The sequence below is a fragment of the Zychaea mexicana genome (assembly GCF_025766255.1).
Source record: "Zychaea mexicana strain RSA 1403 chromosome Unknown BDB00scaffold_17, whole genome shotgun sequence".
NCBI classification, from domain to species: Eukaryota; Fungi; Mucoromycota; class Mucoromycetes; order Mucorales; family Lichtheimiaceae; genus Zychaea; species Zychaea mexicana.
In genome coordinates, this window is record NW_026516680.1 from 416,472 (window position 1) to 436,046 (window position 19,575).

General features: G+C 45.2%; 5 protein-coding genes across 5 annotated transcripts; 3 read left to right on the plus strand and 2 right to left on the minus strand.

Moving 5' to 3' along the window:
- Positions 1-1,580: 1,580 nt before the first annotated feature.
- On the minus strand, positions 1,581-2,977 carry BDB00DRAFT_895810 (uncharacterized protein; the record flags this gene model as incomplete). Its single annotated transcript, XM_053128511.1, has 2 exons — positions 1,581-2,837; positions 2,962-2,977. 2 exons carry the CDS (start codon positions 2,975-2,977, stop codon positions 1,900-1,902), a joined length of 954 nt encoding a protein of 317 aa, XP_052982291.1. The 3' UTR covers positions 1,581-1,899.
- A 295-nt stretch (positions 2,978-3,272) lies between these two features.
- On the plus strand, positions 3,273-3,595 carry BDB00DRAFT_811441 (uncharacterized protein). The gene has a single exon (XM_053122625.1). It carries the CDS (start codon positions 3,291-3,293, stop codon positions 3,543-3,545), a length of 255 nt encoding a protein of 84 aa, XP_052982292.1. The 5' UTR covers positions 3,273-3,290; the 3' UTR covers positions 3,546-3,595.
- BDB00DRAFT_811443 (CwfJ C-terminus 1-domain-containing protein-like protein) lies at positions 3,596-6,129 on the plus strand. Its single transcript, XM_053122626.1, has 5 exons — positions 3,596-3,932; positions 4,014-4,226; positions 4,384-4,833; positions 4,911-5,504; positions 5,579-6,129. The coding sequence occupies exons 1-5, from the start codon at positions 3,621-3,623 to the stop codon at positions 6,059-6,061; spliced, it is 2,052 nt and encodes a 683-aa protein (XP_052982293.1). The 5' UTR covers positions 3,596-3,620; the 3' UTR covers positions 6,062-6,129.
- Positions 6,130-6,194: 65 nt separating this feature from the next.
- Positions 6,195-7,733, minus strand: BDB00DRAFT_811446 (uncharacterized protein). Its single transcript, XM_053122627.1, has 3 exons — positions 7,348-7,733; positions 7,149-7,256; positions 6,195-7,075 (listed from the first exon to the last, which is right to left on the minus strand). Exons 1-3 carry the CDS (start codon positions 7,408-7,410, stop codon positions 6,320-6,322), a joined length of 927 nt encoding a protein of 308 aa, XP_052982294.1. The 5' UTR covers positions 7,411-7,733; the 3' UTR covers positions 6,195-6,319.
- Positions 7,734-13,601: 5,868 nt separating this feature from the next.
- BDB00DRAFT_785964 (chitin synthase-domain-containing protein) lies at positions 13,602-19,222 on the plus strand (the record flags this gene model as incomplete). Its single annotated transcript, XM_053120571.1, has 4 exons — positions 13,602-13,799; positions 14,173-15,722; positions 15,992-16,035; positions 16,170-19,222. The coding sequence occupies 4 exons, from the start codon at positions 13,602-13,604 to the stop codon at positions 19,220-19,222; spliced, it is 4,845 nt and encodes a 1,614-aa protein (XP_052982295.1).
- Positions 19,223-19,575: the final 353 nt, after the last annotated feature.

Below are 19,575 nucleotides of genomic sequence, written 5' to 3' on the forward strand. Positions count from 1 at the left end.
TAGCCAGTTGGAGATGTGATAAGTTGGTTTCGGAGCGCAGCACCAATGTATTCTTATAACTCAAACAACCAATCTTCCAAAATCCTAAGTTACTTTAGACTGGAGCTAATGACGAAAGGCCTGGGAGACACCAAGAACAACATGTGATGAGCCTGAGATAGACCGAGGAGTCGGATATCGGTCAGGTTGTAACACGACGCAGCTGCAATAACATTTTAAGGTCACTTTGAGAACTGTAAAAGAAATCTGTGCACGTTCGTGCTGCAGCAATGCAGGAAGCGTAATCACCGAAGGTTTAACCGATTATTGAATGTGATTGACCTGCTTTCATGAAATATTTTCAGGGTGGTAGTGTGCTTAAATCATCAACCAATTTGCGCTTAGAGAATCTTAAGCAACTTGCCGATAGTGCTTGAAGCATATACAATCCATGTGCCCTATGAGTCAGTTAACAGGAAAATGTAACACCAGTACTCGCTTGCTGCTATCGTACTGGCAAGAGAGTGACTTTCCGGATTGAAGCAAAAGACGAATAGCGCCGTAAAGTCGATAAGTGACTCCTGAGCCTTTATCCCACCACGTGCAAATAATGAAGGCGCTATAAAAAAGCTAGAGAATGAAGCAGCCAGTGAAACAATGATGATCGAAAACAATCTTGGCATCTACTATGCTATCTTTGTTGTCATTTACAAGGAAGCTTCTGCTTGACTAAATAGAAAGAAGTAAGAATTAACAGTGATGCTGACTATTTCCTAAAAAATAATACAAAAGAGAGCTCGGATAAAGAATAGCTGCGCGACAGCATATCAGTAGTAAGCAGTACGCTATTAATGGTAAAAGAGTTTAATCAATAATTATAGTATCGGTTATTACCCGTTGTACTATTGTCGTGATACGATTAAAAGACCGAAATAGCCGAGTTCTATACGAGCTTGTAGGGTAAGATCCAACTAGTTTATCGGCGCTGAGATATTGACAAGACTCTCGTATGATGATTGTGATGCTAATGATAATTTCGGATAAAGAAATGTTCGTTGATGCTGTGTAATAGCCCAATCTAATGGCGTATGTGATTTGTGCTTATTTTCTTTTTATATTGGCGGTGTGGTGACATCGACGCAAGTTTCATTATTTTTCATATGGTGTTGCACATTCATAGCAGCCCTGAATCACCGTAAAGTTCATTTTGTCCAACACAAATGGTCACATGGTTGGTAACATGGTTCTCGCTTTTTAAGCAAGATCTGCTTTTGTTCGTTTCCATTTTAAGGATCGATGATAGGGATCATGGGCGATACTCTCCAAGATGTGGCGTTGTTGGTAAATGAAATTAGGCTTCCTTCCTTTGTAGTAAGAGTTGATTGGTTCTTTTCTGCTGCTTATAACAGATTTATCAGTTAATACGTTGTTGACAAAGTTAGTATGTAGTCCAACGCTCATGATAGCTTACATCATGCCTTTACCCACTTTGTACATATGTGGACGTACATATTAATAACATCGATGAACGATTACAATGCTACATACTATCATTACTGTATAGGATATAATAACTTTTTATTTTCGGTGGAAATAGGAAATCTTTTAAATGGAAAAGGCCGATAAAGGATATTTTATGAAGGATTGAATAATAGCAAAGTAGTACATTGTTCGGTGATATCTGTGAGGAAGAGAAATAATACATATAAGTAAGATAAGGGAGGTGGGGGGATGTGAGCTTGATGGATTCTGTTATTGTGGCACTGTTGTTGAATGTGTGCGTGTGTGTGAATCAAGTAGTAGTAGTAGTAGTAGGTAGTAGTAATGATAGCAGCAGCAGCAGCAGCAGTAATAGAGGTAGAATAGCGGGTGAAAGAAAGAAGAAGAAAAAAGGATAGTGCGATTATCTTTTCTCTTTTCTTACTGAGCCGAAGCAGTAGGCAACTTCATCAGACCAAAGTACTCAAAGGAGCGCTTGACCTCTGTCTTCTCGGCATAGTATTGGATCTGAGACTGGATGGTCTGCAAGACGGGCAACACTTGATCTTGCAAGCCTTGAGCGACTCCACGGGCTTTTTCGTAAGCAGAAATATCGGTACGGCTATACTGCGATCGCACGAGCTCGATTTGCTTGGCAGCGATATCGACGAGCGAAGCAACACGGGCCTTGAGCCATTCGGATTGAGGTTGCTGCTTGAAGTAATCCATGACAGAGTACACCTGGGTGGTGACCTGGTTGGTCAACTGCCAGATTTGCTCGGTGGTCTTTTCGGGCATGACGAAGCGCTGTTTGGCAGCCTCGGCGTACACGCTCAACATGCTTTGAAGAGCGACAACGTTGGTCGCAGCCGCGCTGACCGTGCGCGACTGAACGTTTTTGGTGAGGCGAGTGGCGGCAGTGTTGAGCAAGCGATAGACACGTGCACCCTGGTTGTCGCTCTTGCTGTCGATGCTCTTTTCGTTGACGGTAGTGCCGTTGCCGTTGGATTTACTGTGTTCGGTCTCCTCGGCAGACGCAGCAGGAAGATAACGCTCAAGGATGGTCTCCATATTGTCGACAACACGGGCAAGACCCTCGTTGGCTTGCTGCTTGGGAGCAGGGAATTTCTCCTGCAAAAGGTCTAGCGATCGGCAGCCAAGAGCGTCGGCGCGGTCAAGGTGGGGCTGGACGTAGCTCTCGTAGTAGGTCTGGACGTATTTGGGTGGTTTGGCGTTCAAAGCCATGCGGCCCAACGAGGTCGAGTTGGCGTAAGCTTGCACGTTCGAAACACTCTCCTGAACGATCGGGATAGACGAAGTCACACGGCCAACAAACGTTTCGGCCTTCTCCGAGTGCTTGAGGTCGACTGCTTCATCAACTATTATTTTAAACAGGTAAAGATCGTAAAAAAAGATGTTGGGGTCTTTGCTATTAGTAACCCAGCAAATATGCGTGCATGCGCCGCTGTTGTCAGGCAACAAATAGAAAGGAACAGCACTCACTTTTAGCGGCGGGCATTGTTCTGTGTTGTTGCTTTATTGGTGGTGGTGGTGGTTGTGCTGTGGGTGTACGCACGTTGGAGCGTCAAGTAAGAGAGGGAACGGTTGAGGAAGCGAGAAAGAGAAAACTGGAAAAAGAAGGGAGAATGAAAACGTCCGTTTTATTGTTTGAAAAAAGAAAAACCATGTGAAAGAGAAATAATGTGCGCTTTGCAGCGCTGTTAGTCTGCGCTGTGGCTGATGACACCCACAGCAAAGGGCTATCGGGCATTCATCCGTGAGGTTTCGCCTGATTAGGCTCTTGCCAACGAGCCGACACCGCTTTCACATGGATGTGTATGGGGCCGCCCATCTTGCCTTTCTGCCTGGTCAATGCTTTTATCGCGCTGCTGAGTTGCTGCTCGTGTGTCTACTGCTTCAAGGTAACTTATCAAGTCGAAAGGGAGCCGGCTGTTGATGATTTGTCCGTCATGTCGTCGCTTACAACGCTTTTACACGTGAAGAAAGAAAGACGCTGCTTGATGCGCATGATCTCTCTGATTGCTGCTGTGACACCAAAACAACAATCACCGTCAACCGGAGCATGAAAAAATAATCGATCATGTCTGAGAGCAGTGGGGAACAGCAGGAAAACTCGCGTTATTATACTTGCTTTTTATACGATGGGAGAAAAGAAATCAAAAAAGCCAAAAAAAGACAAGAAGCACAAGAAGCACAAGAAACACAGCCATCACCATAGTGACAGCGACGACGATCAAGAGATTGACTACTCGGATCCCTCATTATGGGTAGAAGCCGAGCCGTCCTCTTCATCCGCAGCTCCGCCTGCAACAACTACAACTGCTGCTGCACAAGAGCCAAAAGCAGAAGGAGGTCCACCACCGCGCCATGAATGGATGCTGAACGATGCATTCGATTTCGGATCTATGGGTACTGCACGACCCAAACAAGAAACAAAACCCGATCCTGATCTGGTAAGCCATCCTCCAAGACTGGATCGATGCATAAATAATCTTAATGAGAGTTTTTTTGACACGAGAATATACACATATTAGCCTAAAATCAGTCATCGTGAGTTGAATCCACATCTCAGGGCTGGCTTGAATGTCGACCAATATCCTACTACTAGTAGTAGTACTGTAACGAAATCGACGTTCAAGTTTGGCGATGCCGGATCCAAGTGGCGTATGACCAAGCTGAAACGTGTCATGGAACAAGCCGAGGACGAAGGGCTGACAATTGAAAAAGTTGGCATTGAGCGTTATGGAGTAAGTTGATCCTATATTTGGGAGAGAGATTGATGGGATGTAGGGACAGGATGGATGAGATAGAGTAAGCGAAAAAAAAGAGAGTTCAATTTGCCCATTTCCAGCACAAAAAGAACGAAGCTTATTTATTCTAACGTTTCAAAAAATGCTTCAATAGTCGCTTGAAAAGCTCAATGAAGCATTGGATGAACGCGCGTTCTTGGATGGTAAAAAGAAACATTCATCCTCTTCATCAAGATCGTCGTCAAGGAGAGATTCACCGCCAGCTTCATCATCAAACACCAGCAAACGCTTCATGTATGCCGAGACAGATGCAGCGTCAAAATCATTCAAACGGCCAGAGAGCGTGGATGAGTTCGGTCGTGAACTGAAACGGCGGAAAAAGTCACCAGATACCTCATCTCCATTAATTATTACACAACATCAGATGCCTGCCGCTTTCTCGTCACCTGAACCGATCTTGACACGCGATCAGCTAAACAAGTTGAATGCCGAGGTGTTGAAGGCCAAGCTGATGGGCAAGGATAACGCAGAAGAGCTGGAGAAGGAGTACCAGAAGCAGCTCCAGTTATTTGAAGCTGCAGAGACAGGCGTTGCAGAAGGAACAGTAAGTTCTCTGTCTGTGTTATTTTGGCATACGCTGCGAAAGGGATGAAAGTTTAATCAGTGTGTATACCTACAAAGGATCAGGATGGCAAATCAGTCAGCATACTGCCTACAGTCGACAGTGGGGGCCGATTCTATGATTATGCACTCTCAAACGACAGCACAATAAGCTCCGATCGCAAGGGTAAAAACAAGGAACGGTTTCAAAACACACATGATCCCAAGACTGGCGAACGACTGCGATATGGTACCACCGACGACAAAATCTCATTGATGGATATGGTGCGCCAAGAAAAGGCAGGTAGTCGGGCGACATCCAACATGGATCTCGAGTTTGCCAACAAGATCATGACCGATGCGACGTTTGAGAACAATCTTGATTACATGGACGACAAGGCTGAAGTGATGGGTGCGCGCAAAGGGATGACAGAAGAACAAAAGATGCGATTTGCGGTCAGGGACTATAAGCGGACACAGGGTGCTTTGGAGAAGTGCCGGTTCTGCTACCATGACGACAAGTCGCCACAATGCTGCATGGTCTCCTTGGCAACCCAGACATATCTCGCATTACCAAACGTTCAAGAGCTCACACCTGGCCACTGCCTGATCGTGCCAATACAGCATGTCACATCCATGCTCGAGTGCGATGACGATGTGTGGGATGAAGTGCGGGTAAGTCTTTTCAGGGGTTGAATATGTGTATTGTGTGTCAAGTTTATTTTAACTCTTGTACTATGTTGTTTTAGAATTTCCAAAAATGTCTGCTCCAAATGTTTAACGAACAAGGCTGTGGAGTTGTCTTTATGGAGACCGTCACAAACTTGCGTAGCCATCGACATACGGCCATTGAATGCATTCCCATTCCATATGGCGTCTATGAAGAGGCACCGGCATATTTCAAAGAATCGATTCTTGGCGTCGATGAAGAATGGTCTCAGCACAAAAAGCTGATCGAAACAACCTCACGTGGGTTCCGCAACTCGATGGTCAAGGACTTGCCATACTTTCATGTATGGTGTGGCCTAGATTCGAGTTATGGCCACGTGATTGAAAATTCTAAAGAGTTTCCTCATTGGTTTGGTAAAGAGACGATCGCTGGTATGCTCGATATCGGACCTGAGCTGTGGCGGAAGCCAAGGTACCATCACGTGAGCGAGAATCGATCAAGGCAGTTGGCATTTTTGAAGGACTGGGAACAGTGGGATTGGACGGCAGCATTACCGTCCTAGTGTTTACAGTTGTTTGTAGCTCTTTAATAAAGTACTTATCATGCAAGGAATAGGAAGATGCTAACGTGAAAGGGGACAATATTTTACATACATTATGCGATTTACGAAAAAGCAAAAAAAAAAAAAAGGAGGGCTGCTTTACGGTAAAGGTGCTTTAGATCAAGTCAGGTGGGTATTAATTGATTTTGTTGTTGTTATAAGGGAATTGGAAAGGGTGGGTGAAATGATAGACATACTATAAAAGTAGTAGCACATGAATTAATGGACAATAACCCGTGTTGGTGTATTGACTAATTGGATAGCAAGATCCAGCTTTTGCATCCAGGCTTCCTGCTGTTCCGCAGACTGTGCTCGCACAACATGTCGCCTCCTAATGGCAGGTCCAGAACTGCCGTAGTTTTGGTGGAAGGCGGTGATGTAATCGGCATTGCCTTCCATGACTAGTACCTCGAACCCATATACGGCAATCGGCACGGATGGCTTTTGCTGCACGTCTTTTTTATTGTTGCGAAACGTAGTGAGAATATTCGTTGTTTTTCGCCCAGACTTGGGATCCAATATTTCCGCAGCCAGCTGCGGCAGGATGGGTCTAACTAGAGCGCCCCGTAACTCCAGTTTACCCTTGAGCTGAAGTTTACGATTGGATTGTTTGCAAAAAAGGAGCATGTCGTTGTAGAGAATGTAGGTGCGGACGTCGGATGTGTCTGTAGGATCTTCGAGATTGACTTTAACCAGTGGTGCACGGACAAGGACACGTCGTGTTAGCGTTACTGTTGCAGGGCAGTTGGGCATGGCGCGTTGGACGTCTATCACCGACACGTGCTTTTTGCAGTCTGCTAGTCGACCCTGGTATTGCTCGAAGCGAAACACGCCGGCAGCCTGTTTCAGGCCTCGATAGTCAGGATGGCCGGGCATCGTGCTCTCTACGAGTCGCTCAATTGTGAAGAGATAGACGTTTATGCGTTCAAGTGGCAATCGTAGAAAATAGTTTATGTCATGATCGGCAATAGTCACCTGGTTTTTGGAGATGATAAATTAGTCATGCTTCTATTCCCATCAGAGCGATTGGAAAAAGGGATAAACTCACGTTGACAAGTTTGGTAAACGAGGAAGCTTTATACAATTGATCGAGCGCGACAATGGCTTTTCCTATTCGCTTCATAAATTGCTCATATTGCGGAAACATGTTGTTGTACTAATCATAAAAATCGCATTAGTTTCACAAGCATTTTCGTGGTTCGACTTGGATATGCTTGACACTTTGATGAGAATGGAATTCGACTTACGAGATCAAGAAGGACATCTGAAATCAATTGAGTGGGTCCCCACATTTGCTTTCTGGAATTCATAATAGAAGCCAAGATGAGCAAACAAATATTTCTGTTTCACTCTCCCTCTTTCTTCTGTTTTTTACCTGTCCTTCAGTGCCTGGCAGAAAGGGTGATGGATTTTCAATAAATCGCCCCATACTCTGAATAATTCCTCAATGTCTTGTAGGTGAGCGCCACTCGTCTTGCTACTACGTCGATTCTGATCGAACCATATTTGGATGCGAGTGGCAAAGACTTCTTGGAACGTGGTGAGTGCATGCACATATTCAATCTCGGATTGATGCAGTTCTTCGAGCGCATGTTGTTTCTTTGCCACGACGCGGGAAGCGTCAGCAATTGAGTTATCTACACGATAACAAGTTAGCTGGTGTAGTATGTAAGAAGAGTGTAGATGGTAGGGGCACGTAGTATTAGAATAGATAAGCACCATCAGTTTCTTCTTCGTCTTCTTGATAAACCATCATGTCATCGATGATGCTGAGTTCATCAATCAACTGATTGTATTGACCATTAAGAAACGAGAACCTTGAGGATGTATTGCTACTACTTGTTGTTGTCATTGTTGTGGTTGGACTTGCAGCAGAAGATGTTGTTGAATATCGATCGTGTTGTCGCAAGTGCCCGCCTTGCATACTGTACTGGTGTCGAATGGAAACAATAAAAAAGGACGTGTTGGACGTGGTTGATGGGTGAGGGGAAAGAAAACCAGGAAAAGAAAGAGGGACTTGGATTTTGTTTTTCAGACAATGTGAGATAAGAAGGAAAGCTTAACTTACCAAAGACTCCATATACGGGATCGGCTTCCATTATCTTTGAAATAAAGGAGGGAAGCAGCGTGGATCCCGGCGTTATCTATCGTTTCACAAAGGATAACAGACCATTTCTCAATCATACAGAGTAACTCCCCTTATTTGTCGTTTCTTTCCCTTTGTTCCATTACTTCAACTAGTACATACGTACGTGCGTTTGTCTCCTAACAGAAGGGTTCCATGCTGTCCATAAGCGAATATATTTACAACGCATTATAGGCGTATCTTGGAGCAAAAAAAATAGATGGCCAAGATTATTATAGGCAAAGAAGGTGGAGAACAATGGACAAAAATGATCGCATAACTGCTGCAGGGTAGAAAAGGGGAAAGATAACGATGAGCGTTCTATTTTCTCGAGTTGCAACAGAAAATGTGTATGTTGTTGTATGTCTCTGTGGTGTGGGTGTCTGTCTTTCTTTTTTTTTGTGCGCTAGATAGGAGAAATACCTCGGATCGTCATTGTTGTTGTGCAATCATTCGGAAGCAAGTAGGTGCGTGGGTTGTAAAGTTACCACATTTTTAATCCAAAACAGTAAATTAAGCTGCATGCTGGTTTCCCTCGAATCTTCCGCTGTGTGCTTATACGGCAACTGCTGGTGAAATTGTATAATCATCATAACGATGGTGGAGTTATAAAAGGTACCATGGGCCTGATAGCAGATTCAGTTGCCATCTTCGTGTAGATATGACAAATTCAATAGTTGCACTGGGTCTCAGCGCAACAAAAAAGATCAATATGCTCGAGCTTTCCCACCTCACTACATATAAATGAAATCCACCTGACAGTTGTTGTATTTACCCAAGAATACAAGACCATTATTTGCAACTTCTCCGATAGTGGGCGCTCCTAAAGAAAAAAGCGTCTGCACTACGTTAAAAAGCAAGATATGGTTGGGTTGAGTGTCCAATAGAATTAGATGCGTCTAGCCACGCATTGACAGAAAATAATTTCTGTTTAAATATACTGAGTGTTTCACTTTTTTTATTGCACCATTGTCACTGTCATCATGGTCTCCTAACAATAGTTTTAGAGTAGAAACTACATATGTTTATAATCTGGAAAGATACATATTAGCCAAATCCGGGCAAAAATGCTCTTTTTCCCCTCGTACAAAATCTTTTCTGTAAGCGAAGAATGGGCTCAACAGCAAGCACTTATTCCACAAAGCGACACCGAACGGAGGACACAAATTCAATGGCTGTAGGCTCGGTGGTTCCAAATGCATATGAACGGCTCGTTTCAATTCTTGATCGTCGTGCCGAGGCATTCGGGATGCTGGGACATTACAACTAGAGTGCACTCCGAGACGTCGATTTCATGTTACAACTCGCATCGTCACTACCAACAGGCCATGTTTGCGCTGGCAACTTACACTCAATGCGTAGCAAATTACTTTTAAAGCAATTCAGATATATGCAAAGGGATCTTGAAACGTTTACGGCGACGAGCATCGACTATAACTTGCTCATCGGCGGGATGCAGCGCGTGCAAGAAGCCAAATATGATTTGATAACGTGTGACAACTGCCAAACGAACTTGTAACATCATCGTACAAGACATGGGTTCTAAACAATTCTTATACTACTCGATGTTTTTCAAGTATGGCGCGACAAGCAATATGATAATTCATCTGCATGTTCGAGGGTTTAGCCAAGTAGACCGTATCACGACCAGCGACATCAAGCATCTTACTCATGTCAGCAACAACGTTAAGAACTCGACCTTCCGAGCGCTCTGTTCCATCTTATCCGCCACTTATTTGACGACCTACGTATCTCGGTAATACGGAAAGCCACCAGTCACGATATATCCATCCTGCACGCGACGTACTACAAGGTTCCATCCTCAGCCCATTGTTGTATGCCTCATTTATCAAAACACTTTCTAACCGACTACGTATCTGTATGTATAGTCTGGGGAAGCATCCGCTACTACTACGCACTACACCGCCACCAACAAAAACGGAAGCAGCTGTACAAACACTATCCTATTCTAGAGACGAAAATGGTCACCGAGCGCAGCGCCGTTCAGATAGTGCTCTTACTCTGGTATACGCATTACTTTATGCTGACCATGTTGCGCTAATGGGTCCTCCAGACGACATGGTACATCTTTTGGCTTTGGCAGAACAGCACTCACTAGGTTATGGTTTTATCGATGGCACCCAGACAATCGTGCAATAACTGAACCTTCTCCATTAGCGATAACGTCGTTTACAAATAGCCCACATAGCAGTCAAGAGCTACTTCACAGTATACCAAATACAGTACAATACATTGATCCGCAATAAAAACAGCTTCCAATACCTGGTATGCATTATGTCGAGGATCGGAAATGAGACGAGCAGTTCGTGAGACTCTTGATGCTAATATGCTTATCAACCAACCTATCACCAAGTCAACAGGTAGCATGGTCTTGCTACGAGAACTCGGAATCCATCAGTATGAAATTGGACTATGGCCAGCACTAAGCACGTATCGCTTTTTTTATCGACCAATCCTCAAATATGAGCTTGCTATCACAGCTCTCTCCGCCATCCAGCTAGAAAAGCTGCATAAAGTTCAAATCGGATGTATCAAGATGATATTCAATCGCAGCAAATCGACCAAATTCACAACCATAGTACCTAGGGTAATGGCCGATCTGCCCTCAATGCAGATATGAGCCCGCGCATTGCAACTCAAGTTCGCCCGTGGCTCCGATCGCTACCAGTGTCCACCATGGCCCGTGCAGTGGAACTTATTAAAGCTGGAGACAAAGGGAAACCAAGCGACTCCTGATGGCGGCGATTAACAGCAAACAATCTCCTCCAACAGGAGTATTAAATACTACGGAATGGGCAGGAGTCATCAGATAACCCAATCGCCAAGGCAAACAACAAGAAACGGGATGACGAGATTGCCTCCCGCTGTTCTACGTTTAAGACGATTCGGTGCCTCTGACCACAGCGTAAGGTGGACCCAGTGCTATATCTAGCGGCCTCCTGAAAGGACCGGCACAGGTTGAGCAAATGGCATATGCACTGACTACCGTCATACCCGTTGAAGTACTGTGAATGTGATGCTGTCACGGCCCTCTAGGGAACACTACGCCACCTTTCCAGCGTTGCGGACTTTAGGACAAGAGCTACTCGATGCATTTGGAGCGATATCTGACCTCGGAAACGAGGAACAAGAACTCGACTACATCCTGAACAACCTGCGGCGATCCGACGCTGGTCTGGTCGGCGGTAAAGGGAAAAGAACATGGCCAGCACTACTACAGTCCTCTGAATGTTTCGACCAGTTGAGCCATACGGATGAGGGGTACGACGATGACGAACCAGCTCCCGAAGAAGCCCTACACTGCAGCGCATCAATAACAGAAGGAAGCCACCCATAACTCCTACAGCATTACCTATACGCGTCAATTATCTACTTTTGTATATATACTACCACCACACAGGCCTGTCTTTTTCCCAATAGGGTTCTTTCAGACATGCGCCAGATCACACTATATTCCTAAACATACGTACCGCAGGAAGTTACCATCTTTTTATAGAAGAATGTCTATAAGTCTTCCACGATTGCGTACTCTTTAACTATGTACAAAGAAGACCTATCGACACCTGTTTTGGCCGTCCTATGAGTTGTTTGATCATTGATAGTCGAGCGGCCAGACAGTTGTTTGAAAATCACTGTTTCACAATCCAGACCTTGAAGCTGGTTTCCTGCGAATTGTTCATCGAAAACTGTCACACATGATCCGAAACTCACCAGCCTCCAATCCCTCTCAATGTACATTACGGATCATAAAGCAGTATTGACCGATGTTGTAGCTGCTTACTGTATTTGCGAAAATCACAAAGAAGTCAATGATATTTCTTCGAGGATAGCTACAATATGTGCCAGGACAAGAAATAGCTGGGGCCGTTGCAAGTCCACGCCATCTACATGTGGAGCTGGAGTTTCCCAATCGTACAATAGATGGTGAGACTATGCAAGCGTTGATTTATGCTCTGGTATGTAACAACGTGAAGCAAAGTATTGTGTTTCACGGTGGCAAAAGTTGTATTATAGACAGTGCCCTCGAGTTTTTGCCTGATGTACATCTACGCTGCAACACATGTTATTTTCTGATATCGAGGAATAACATGGCTCGCTTCTGTAAAGGACTAATCAGATCATGCATCGAATCGATCGTGTTTTTATCCATTCGGGAAAGCATTGATGATACAACGCTTACATGTTTGCCTGCTATAATTAAAGGGCTGAAAAGGCTGAATCTTGTCTTTCAATATGAAAGTCATGAGAGCTGCTTTCGACAACAAAGATGCTGATGTTATTGCAATAAGTTATAATCTGACTTGCCCAATATTGAATAAAAATCCCCAATGTAATAATAGTGCTTATCGAATAATAGGATAAAACTATCATCTTGCTATACAGTCGACCCCCGTTAACGTCAACCCTCAGGGTACCAGCAAAAGTGTTGACCATATCGAGGGTTGACCACCACCGGGGGTAGAGAATAGGCAAAATCTTTAACTGCTAAATTTGAAAGGGTACCAGCGAATCGGTTGACGCTATGGGGGGTTGACGTTATCGGGGTTGACGTTAACGGGGGTTGACTGTAGTTGTCTATCGCTTCATTATAGACATTAACTCGTTAGCAATTACGGTACCAGGCAATTACCTCATCATTTGGGGCCGTTATTGGCGTAATATGCGAAATTCTGCAAGCACGTCTGAGGAGCTAAGCTTGCATTAATTTTATACATGAGGTATTATATAATAAACGAGGGACTCGGCTACTTGTTTCGCTCTAACAGTTCGTTGGTTTCTAGCTGCTAGCAGTTGGAAGTTGCGCGTGTCGATAGCAGTGTTGTCTCCAAACTTAATCCTGGGATTACTACGTAATTTCCCAATCGTTTTAAGATACTACAGTATACTAAGTCGATGATATTCAACTATTATAATCAGTAGTTTGGCGCCATCTTATCCCCGTTAAAATCGCAACCGAAAACAGCAAATAAAAAAGCGGTTTACCAAACAAAAGCTAGAAGATAGCCTGATGTTTCCGACGGTAAGTAGCTCTCACTTACTTCCGCACTCCCACTCTTTCGACAAAACCCCTTTCTTGTTTGTTAAAAGGGGGCACTTGCTTATAAGGAAAGGAGAAGGTCTCATACAAAAATAAAAGAGTGTAAGTAAAAGCAGCAGCAGAAGCAGCAGCGAGGGGTGTTGAAAGGGTTAGCTTTTTAAGGGCCATACATTTTATCAAATTCGCCCAGAGGTATCAACTAAGCCGAAGGGAGGTTATAGCAACTCTCGCTCTCTTTCTTTCTGCCTTTTACCTTTCCGTTCCTACCTACTCTTTAGCTCTTTTCCTCGTTCTCTCACTGTATATCGACAAAAGAAATGTCGTTGTCGTCACCAGCGACGGTATCAACCGAATATGACCTGTGCCAAGTCGACTCAGCAAACCAAATCACCGAGTTGCTTCGACAACGTTTCCTTGACGATCTATGTTTCACTACCATTGGATGCTCTGCTCTCGTGGCTGTAAATCCATACCGACAACAGCAGCCATTATCTGCAGAAACCAGCGCCCACTATGTAGAAGAATACAAGGACACCCATACAAAATCAACGAACACGACGCCTCATCTATGCAAGCTATTGAACGACGCATATTTTCAATCAAGAAGGCGAAGTCAAAACCAATCCATCATGTTCAGGCAAGTGCCCAGGTTACTGCATCATTGGAGAGGAGATTGTAAATCATTTGCCCCCCGATTTTTTTTATTTTTGCTTGTAATGTCCTAACACACTCGCACTCACACACTGCACACCTGCTTTTTTGGGGGGTGGACGATCAACACACTACAGTGGCGAAAGTGGCAGCGGCAAATCCTTTCTTTTTACACAGTCCATTCACCACTTGATTGCGCTCAGCACACACAACAACAGTAAACCGTCACGAATACAGCAAAATGTCATTCAGGCAAACACACTCATTGACCTGTTTGGTAATGCGAAAACGACCATCAATGACAATGCTTCACGTCTCGCAAAATATCTTCAACTCGGCTTTTCCGATCGCGGACGACTCATATCAGCCCAATGGTTCGCACCTTACGCTTTAGAAAAGAGCAGAGTCACCAGCAGCACCGAGCGGAACTTTCACGTCTTCTATGCACTTTTGCTCGGTAGTCCCCGCGAAGAAAAGGTTCGCCTGCAACTCCTGGACCAACCCTTCAACTACTTGTTCATGCGCCCTGGTGCCACAACCAACACGGCAAGCATTACCGCTAATACGGCAACAACAGATGAAGACGCCGAAGCCCAATATCAGCAGCTGCGACTCGCACTAAAAGCACTTGGTTTTTCAAAACCCAAGGTGGCACAAATATTCCAGGTTTTGGCTGCTATTCTCCACTTGGGCAATATTCAGTTTGTCCAGGATCCGAACCATATGCAGGATGCAGCCGTCGTCCGCAGCTTAGAGCCATTGGATATGGCGGCGGAACTATTGGGCGTCGAAGCATCTGCTTTGCAGAATGCATTGACGTACAAGAGCAAATTGATAAAACGCGATATCACCACCCTATTTTTAGACGCAGAGCATGCTAGCAAACAGCGTGATGATTTGGCAGAGGCGCTCTATGTGCTTTTGTTTAGCTGGATCATAGATCAAATGAATGGCAAGCTGGATAAAGGAACAGAAGCAGCAGCAACAATCGGTCTGTGGGATATGCCAGGCCATGCACAGACAACACTACCCTTCGATGCGTTTACGCACCATTTCGTTGCTGAACGCATGCATCAGTGGATGATGATTTCAACTGTACAGCAGCAACCACTACAACAGCAGCAGCCAGAAGAAGCTAGTATCAACACTATGCTCGATGTATACTCACATCCAGCTAAAGGCGTGTTTAGCGCACTCAATGCACCACAACAACGATCGTCATGGGTCGAACATTGGGCTAGCGCCAACAAAAAGACGGAAACGCACCAATTCACAGTGCAACATTTTTGGGGACCTGCAACATACACACCCGATAGCTTCCAGAGCCGCAACGAAGACTATCTGTACAGCGACTTTTATTCACTCTTCCGCGGCAGTGCCTACTGCGAACCGGCCAGCAATAGTTTGGTAGCAGCTCTCTTTGCAGAGCAACGCGGCGACCACCGCGTGCTTTCAGCCCAATATGGCATCAAACCTACTTCGGCTCCACCGTCTAATGCTGCAGCAGGAGGCGAAAAGCCAGCGTCAGCATTAACAACACCAGCAGGCGCAGCGCCACCAACAGTAACTGAACAATTAATGGATGGCATGGCAGAACTAACTGCAGCACTGGCGAACACTACGCCATGGTTTGTTCTTTGCATGCGACCGAACGATCTCGGACTGCCCAATTCGTGCGATGCACGCAAGATTAATCAGCAGCAGACAAGTTTACAAGTGCCGTTAATTGCACAGCGTATGCGGAAGTATTATGATACAACATTCACTTTGGAAGAGTTTGTGGAAAGGTATGCGGTGTCACTGCCGATCACCTTGTCAACTACATATCCATCACACTTGACACAAACTCGTGACAAATGCCAATGGGTATTGCAAACCTTGAGCTGGAATGAGCACCAAGCCGTGATTGGACAAGATAACAAGGTTTGATTCATTGATTTTATCTCAAGTGTATAACGAGAAGCCTCGGAAACTGTTAACTGATATACGGTGGAATTGTGTATCAGATATACCTGTCTAATGCAGCTTTCCGGATACTTGAAAATGATCTGCGCAGCCTAGAGAAATCCGAGTCTAAGAAATCTAAAATGGCAGGCCAAGGTATGCCTCAAAATGTATGATGAACTGCTCGAATTGATTGAATGACTTGCTGATTCAACCCTTGGCAGGTTACCTTGACGGCTACTCAATCAATGATGACCAAATGTCTTCGGCTATGTCAGACGATTTTATAGACAATTCAAGCATGCCGCCTCCAGAATTTGCCGGATCAGACATATTTTCTCAGCATAGCGGCAGCGAGTATGTACACGAAACCAAGGCAGCATACTACAACGAAGCTTCGCGTCAACGAGATGAAGACGAGGAAGAAGAACCTCCCGTGTCCGGTAACCGCCGCAAATGGCTGTTCGTTGTATGGCTCCTTACATGGTGGATTCCTTCTCCTTGCTTGTCGTATTGCGGCGGCATGAAGCGCAAAGATATCCGAATGGCATGGCGAGAAAAGGTGGCGCTATGTATCCTAATCTCTCTAATGTGCTTAGCCATGATTCTGTTCATCATTGGCTTTGGTCCGCTGATCTGTCCACACCAAGACGTGTACTCTGTTTCTGAGCTGCAATCCAAGTCAGACAAGAAGAGTGCCTATGTGGCAGTTCGAGGCGAAGTATTTGACTTGACAAAGTTTGCGCCCCACCATTGGGCGTCCGAAGTAATCCCTGACAAGGTTGTTTTTGACTATGCAGGCAAGGACGCCACCAACTTATTTCCGGTGCAGGTCTCTGCCTTGTGTGATGGCACAACCGGCTCCGTCAACGATCAAGTTGTCCTCGACTTCCAATACAATCTGACCGACAAAAATGCTGCATACCACGACTTCCGCTACTTTACGGACGATTATCGGCCTGATTGGTACTTTGAGCAGATGGTTTACATGCGCAAAAACTACCGTCTTGGCTTTATGGGCTATGATCCGGACGATATTCTGAAGCAGGCGACCAACATTGTCACGGTTGGTGAAATTCAGACGCACAGACAATGGGCGATTTTGCATGGTGATGTTTATGACTTGACATATTATCTGATGGGTGGACGAGCCCCGCGTGCTCCTAAGGGCCAGCAAGCGTTGGCCAACCTGGATATCAACTTTATGGATAATGGAATCGTCGAGTTGTTCCGACAGCTGGCAGGCACTGATATCTCTAAGCATTTTGACGCACTTCCCTTGGACCCAGCCTTGCGTAGTCGACAAATGGTGTGTCTCCGCAACCTATTCTTCGTTGGCAAGCTAGATACTCGCCGGTCGATCCAGTGCCAATTCTCCGAATACTTTTTGCTCATCATCACCGGTATACTTGTCGCTGTCATTGTGTTCAAGTTTATTGCTGCTTTACAGCTCGGTGCACGCCGCGAACCAGAGGAGCATGACAAGTTTATCGTTTGCCAAGTGCCCTGCTACACTGAAGGCGAAGAGTCACTGCGCAAGACCATCAACTCGATTGCTGTCCTCGACTATGATGATAAACGCAAACTCATGTTCTTGGTATGCGACGGTATGATTGTGGGTAGCGGCAATGACAGGCCTACACCACGTATCGTGCTCGACATTCTGGGTGTCGATCCTAACGTTGATCCTGAACCGTTGTCGTTCTTCTCCTTGGGACCAGGCTACAAGCAGCACAACATGGCCAAGATCTACTCTGGGTTGTACGAGTGCTCGGGTCACGTCGTACCCTATGTCGTGGTTGTCAAGGTGGGCAACCAATCTGAACGCCAGAAACCCGGTAATCGCGGTAAGCGGGACTCGCAGATGGTGTTGATGCGGTTCCTGAACAAAGTGCACTTTGATACACCCATGGCGCCCATGGAACTTGAAATTTATCATCAAATCAAGAACGTCATTGGTGTTGATCCCAGCATGTACGAGTTTGTGCTGATGGTGGATGCCGATACTGAGGTTGTTGCTGACTCCTTGAACCGAATGGTGTCCTGCTTTGTTCATGACGCCAAAATTGTGGGTTTATGCGGCGAGACGAAGTTGAACAATGAGCGAGATAGCTGGGTGACGATGATCCAGGTCTACGAGTATTACATCTCACATTTCCTTGCCAAGGCATTCGAGTCCCTATTTGGATCTGTCACTTGTTTGCCCGGCTGCTTCTGTATGTACCGTGTCCGTTCGCCTACCAAAAACCAGCCGCTGTTGGTGAGCAACCAAGTGATCGACGATTATGCGCAAAACCGTGTAATCACACTGCATGAAAAGAATTTATTGCATTTGGGCGAAGATCGGTACTTGACAACATTGATCTTGAAGCATTTTCCGACATACAAGACGAAATTTACGGCCGATGCCAGCTGCTCAACAAATGCCCCCGAGCAATGGAGCGTATTGTTATCGCAACGTCGTCGATGGATCAACTCTACTGTACACAACCTTGGGGAACTGTCGTTCTTGCCACAGCTCTGTGGTTTCTGCTGCTTCTCGATGCGCTTTGTCGTCATTCTTGATCTGATGAGCACCTTGACGATGCCAGCTGTCGTTTTGTACCTCACCTACCTGATATACAGACTTGTTTCGGATGCTGACCAAGTTCCACTGATTTCTATTTTGCTGTTATGTGGTGTTTATGGTTTACAAGCGTTGATTTTCATTATTCGCCGCAAATGGGAGCATATTGGCTGGATGATCATCTACATTCTCGCTATCCCGCTATTCTCGTTCTTTGTCCCAATCTACTCCTTCTGGCACTTTGACGACTTTTCATGGGGTAACACGCGTGTCGTAATCGACCAGGGCAATGGACAAAAAAAGGCGGTGCCTGTTGACGAGGGCCATTTCGACCCACGGTCTATACCAATGAAGAAATGGAGCGAACACGAGCAGGAAATGTGGGAAACCGGTACAGTTGAAACCAAGCATACTGGATCCACGGCAGCAGCAGGAGTGCCAAAATATCCACCAACCATTCATCAACACCCTATGGCAGCTCCCCCGAGGATGTCATCCTTCACTCTGGATAATCAGAGTATCAGATACAACTCTAGCGGTATGTTGAATGCTTCCCCATCATCCATATACAGTGAGCCCTTTGGACCTCCTCCGATAGGCGGTGGCCCAACAGACGAAGAGATCCGTCGAGAAGTGCATCGGATCACTGCGACATCTGATCTGATGGTCATGACCAAGAAACAAGTCCGTGAACAGCTCAGTAGACAATTTGGCGTGGACATGGCGTATAAAAAGGATTACATCAACTTTTGTATTGAAGAAGCACTGCACTTTTAATTATTTTATATATACTAGCATTCCCGTATACCTTCTATCCTGTCTCTCTATCTACACACTAATATAACAACCACACGTTAGCATCACACGCACACAGAACAAGCTCACACTTACACTTAAAAGCACGCTATCTATCTCTTATCTTTTGCATATAAAAGTATGCTTTAATCAGCAATAACAATGGTTATGCTTGTAATGTTTGCTACATAGAGTGATACTGCTGATTCTCCTAAAAAGTTGTCAGTGGCAACCGGATTCCTAGGTCGAAAACGTTCAATCAGTCGACAAGAACCGTCAAATATACAGTACATCAGAAGAGAAAAGGAACAAGTCAACTTCCACTCCGAGATATT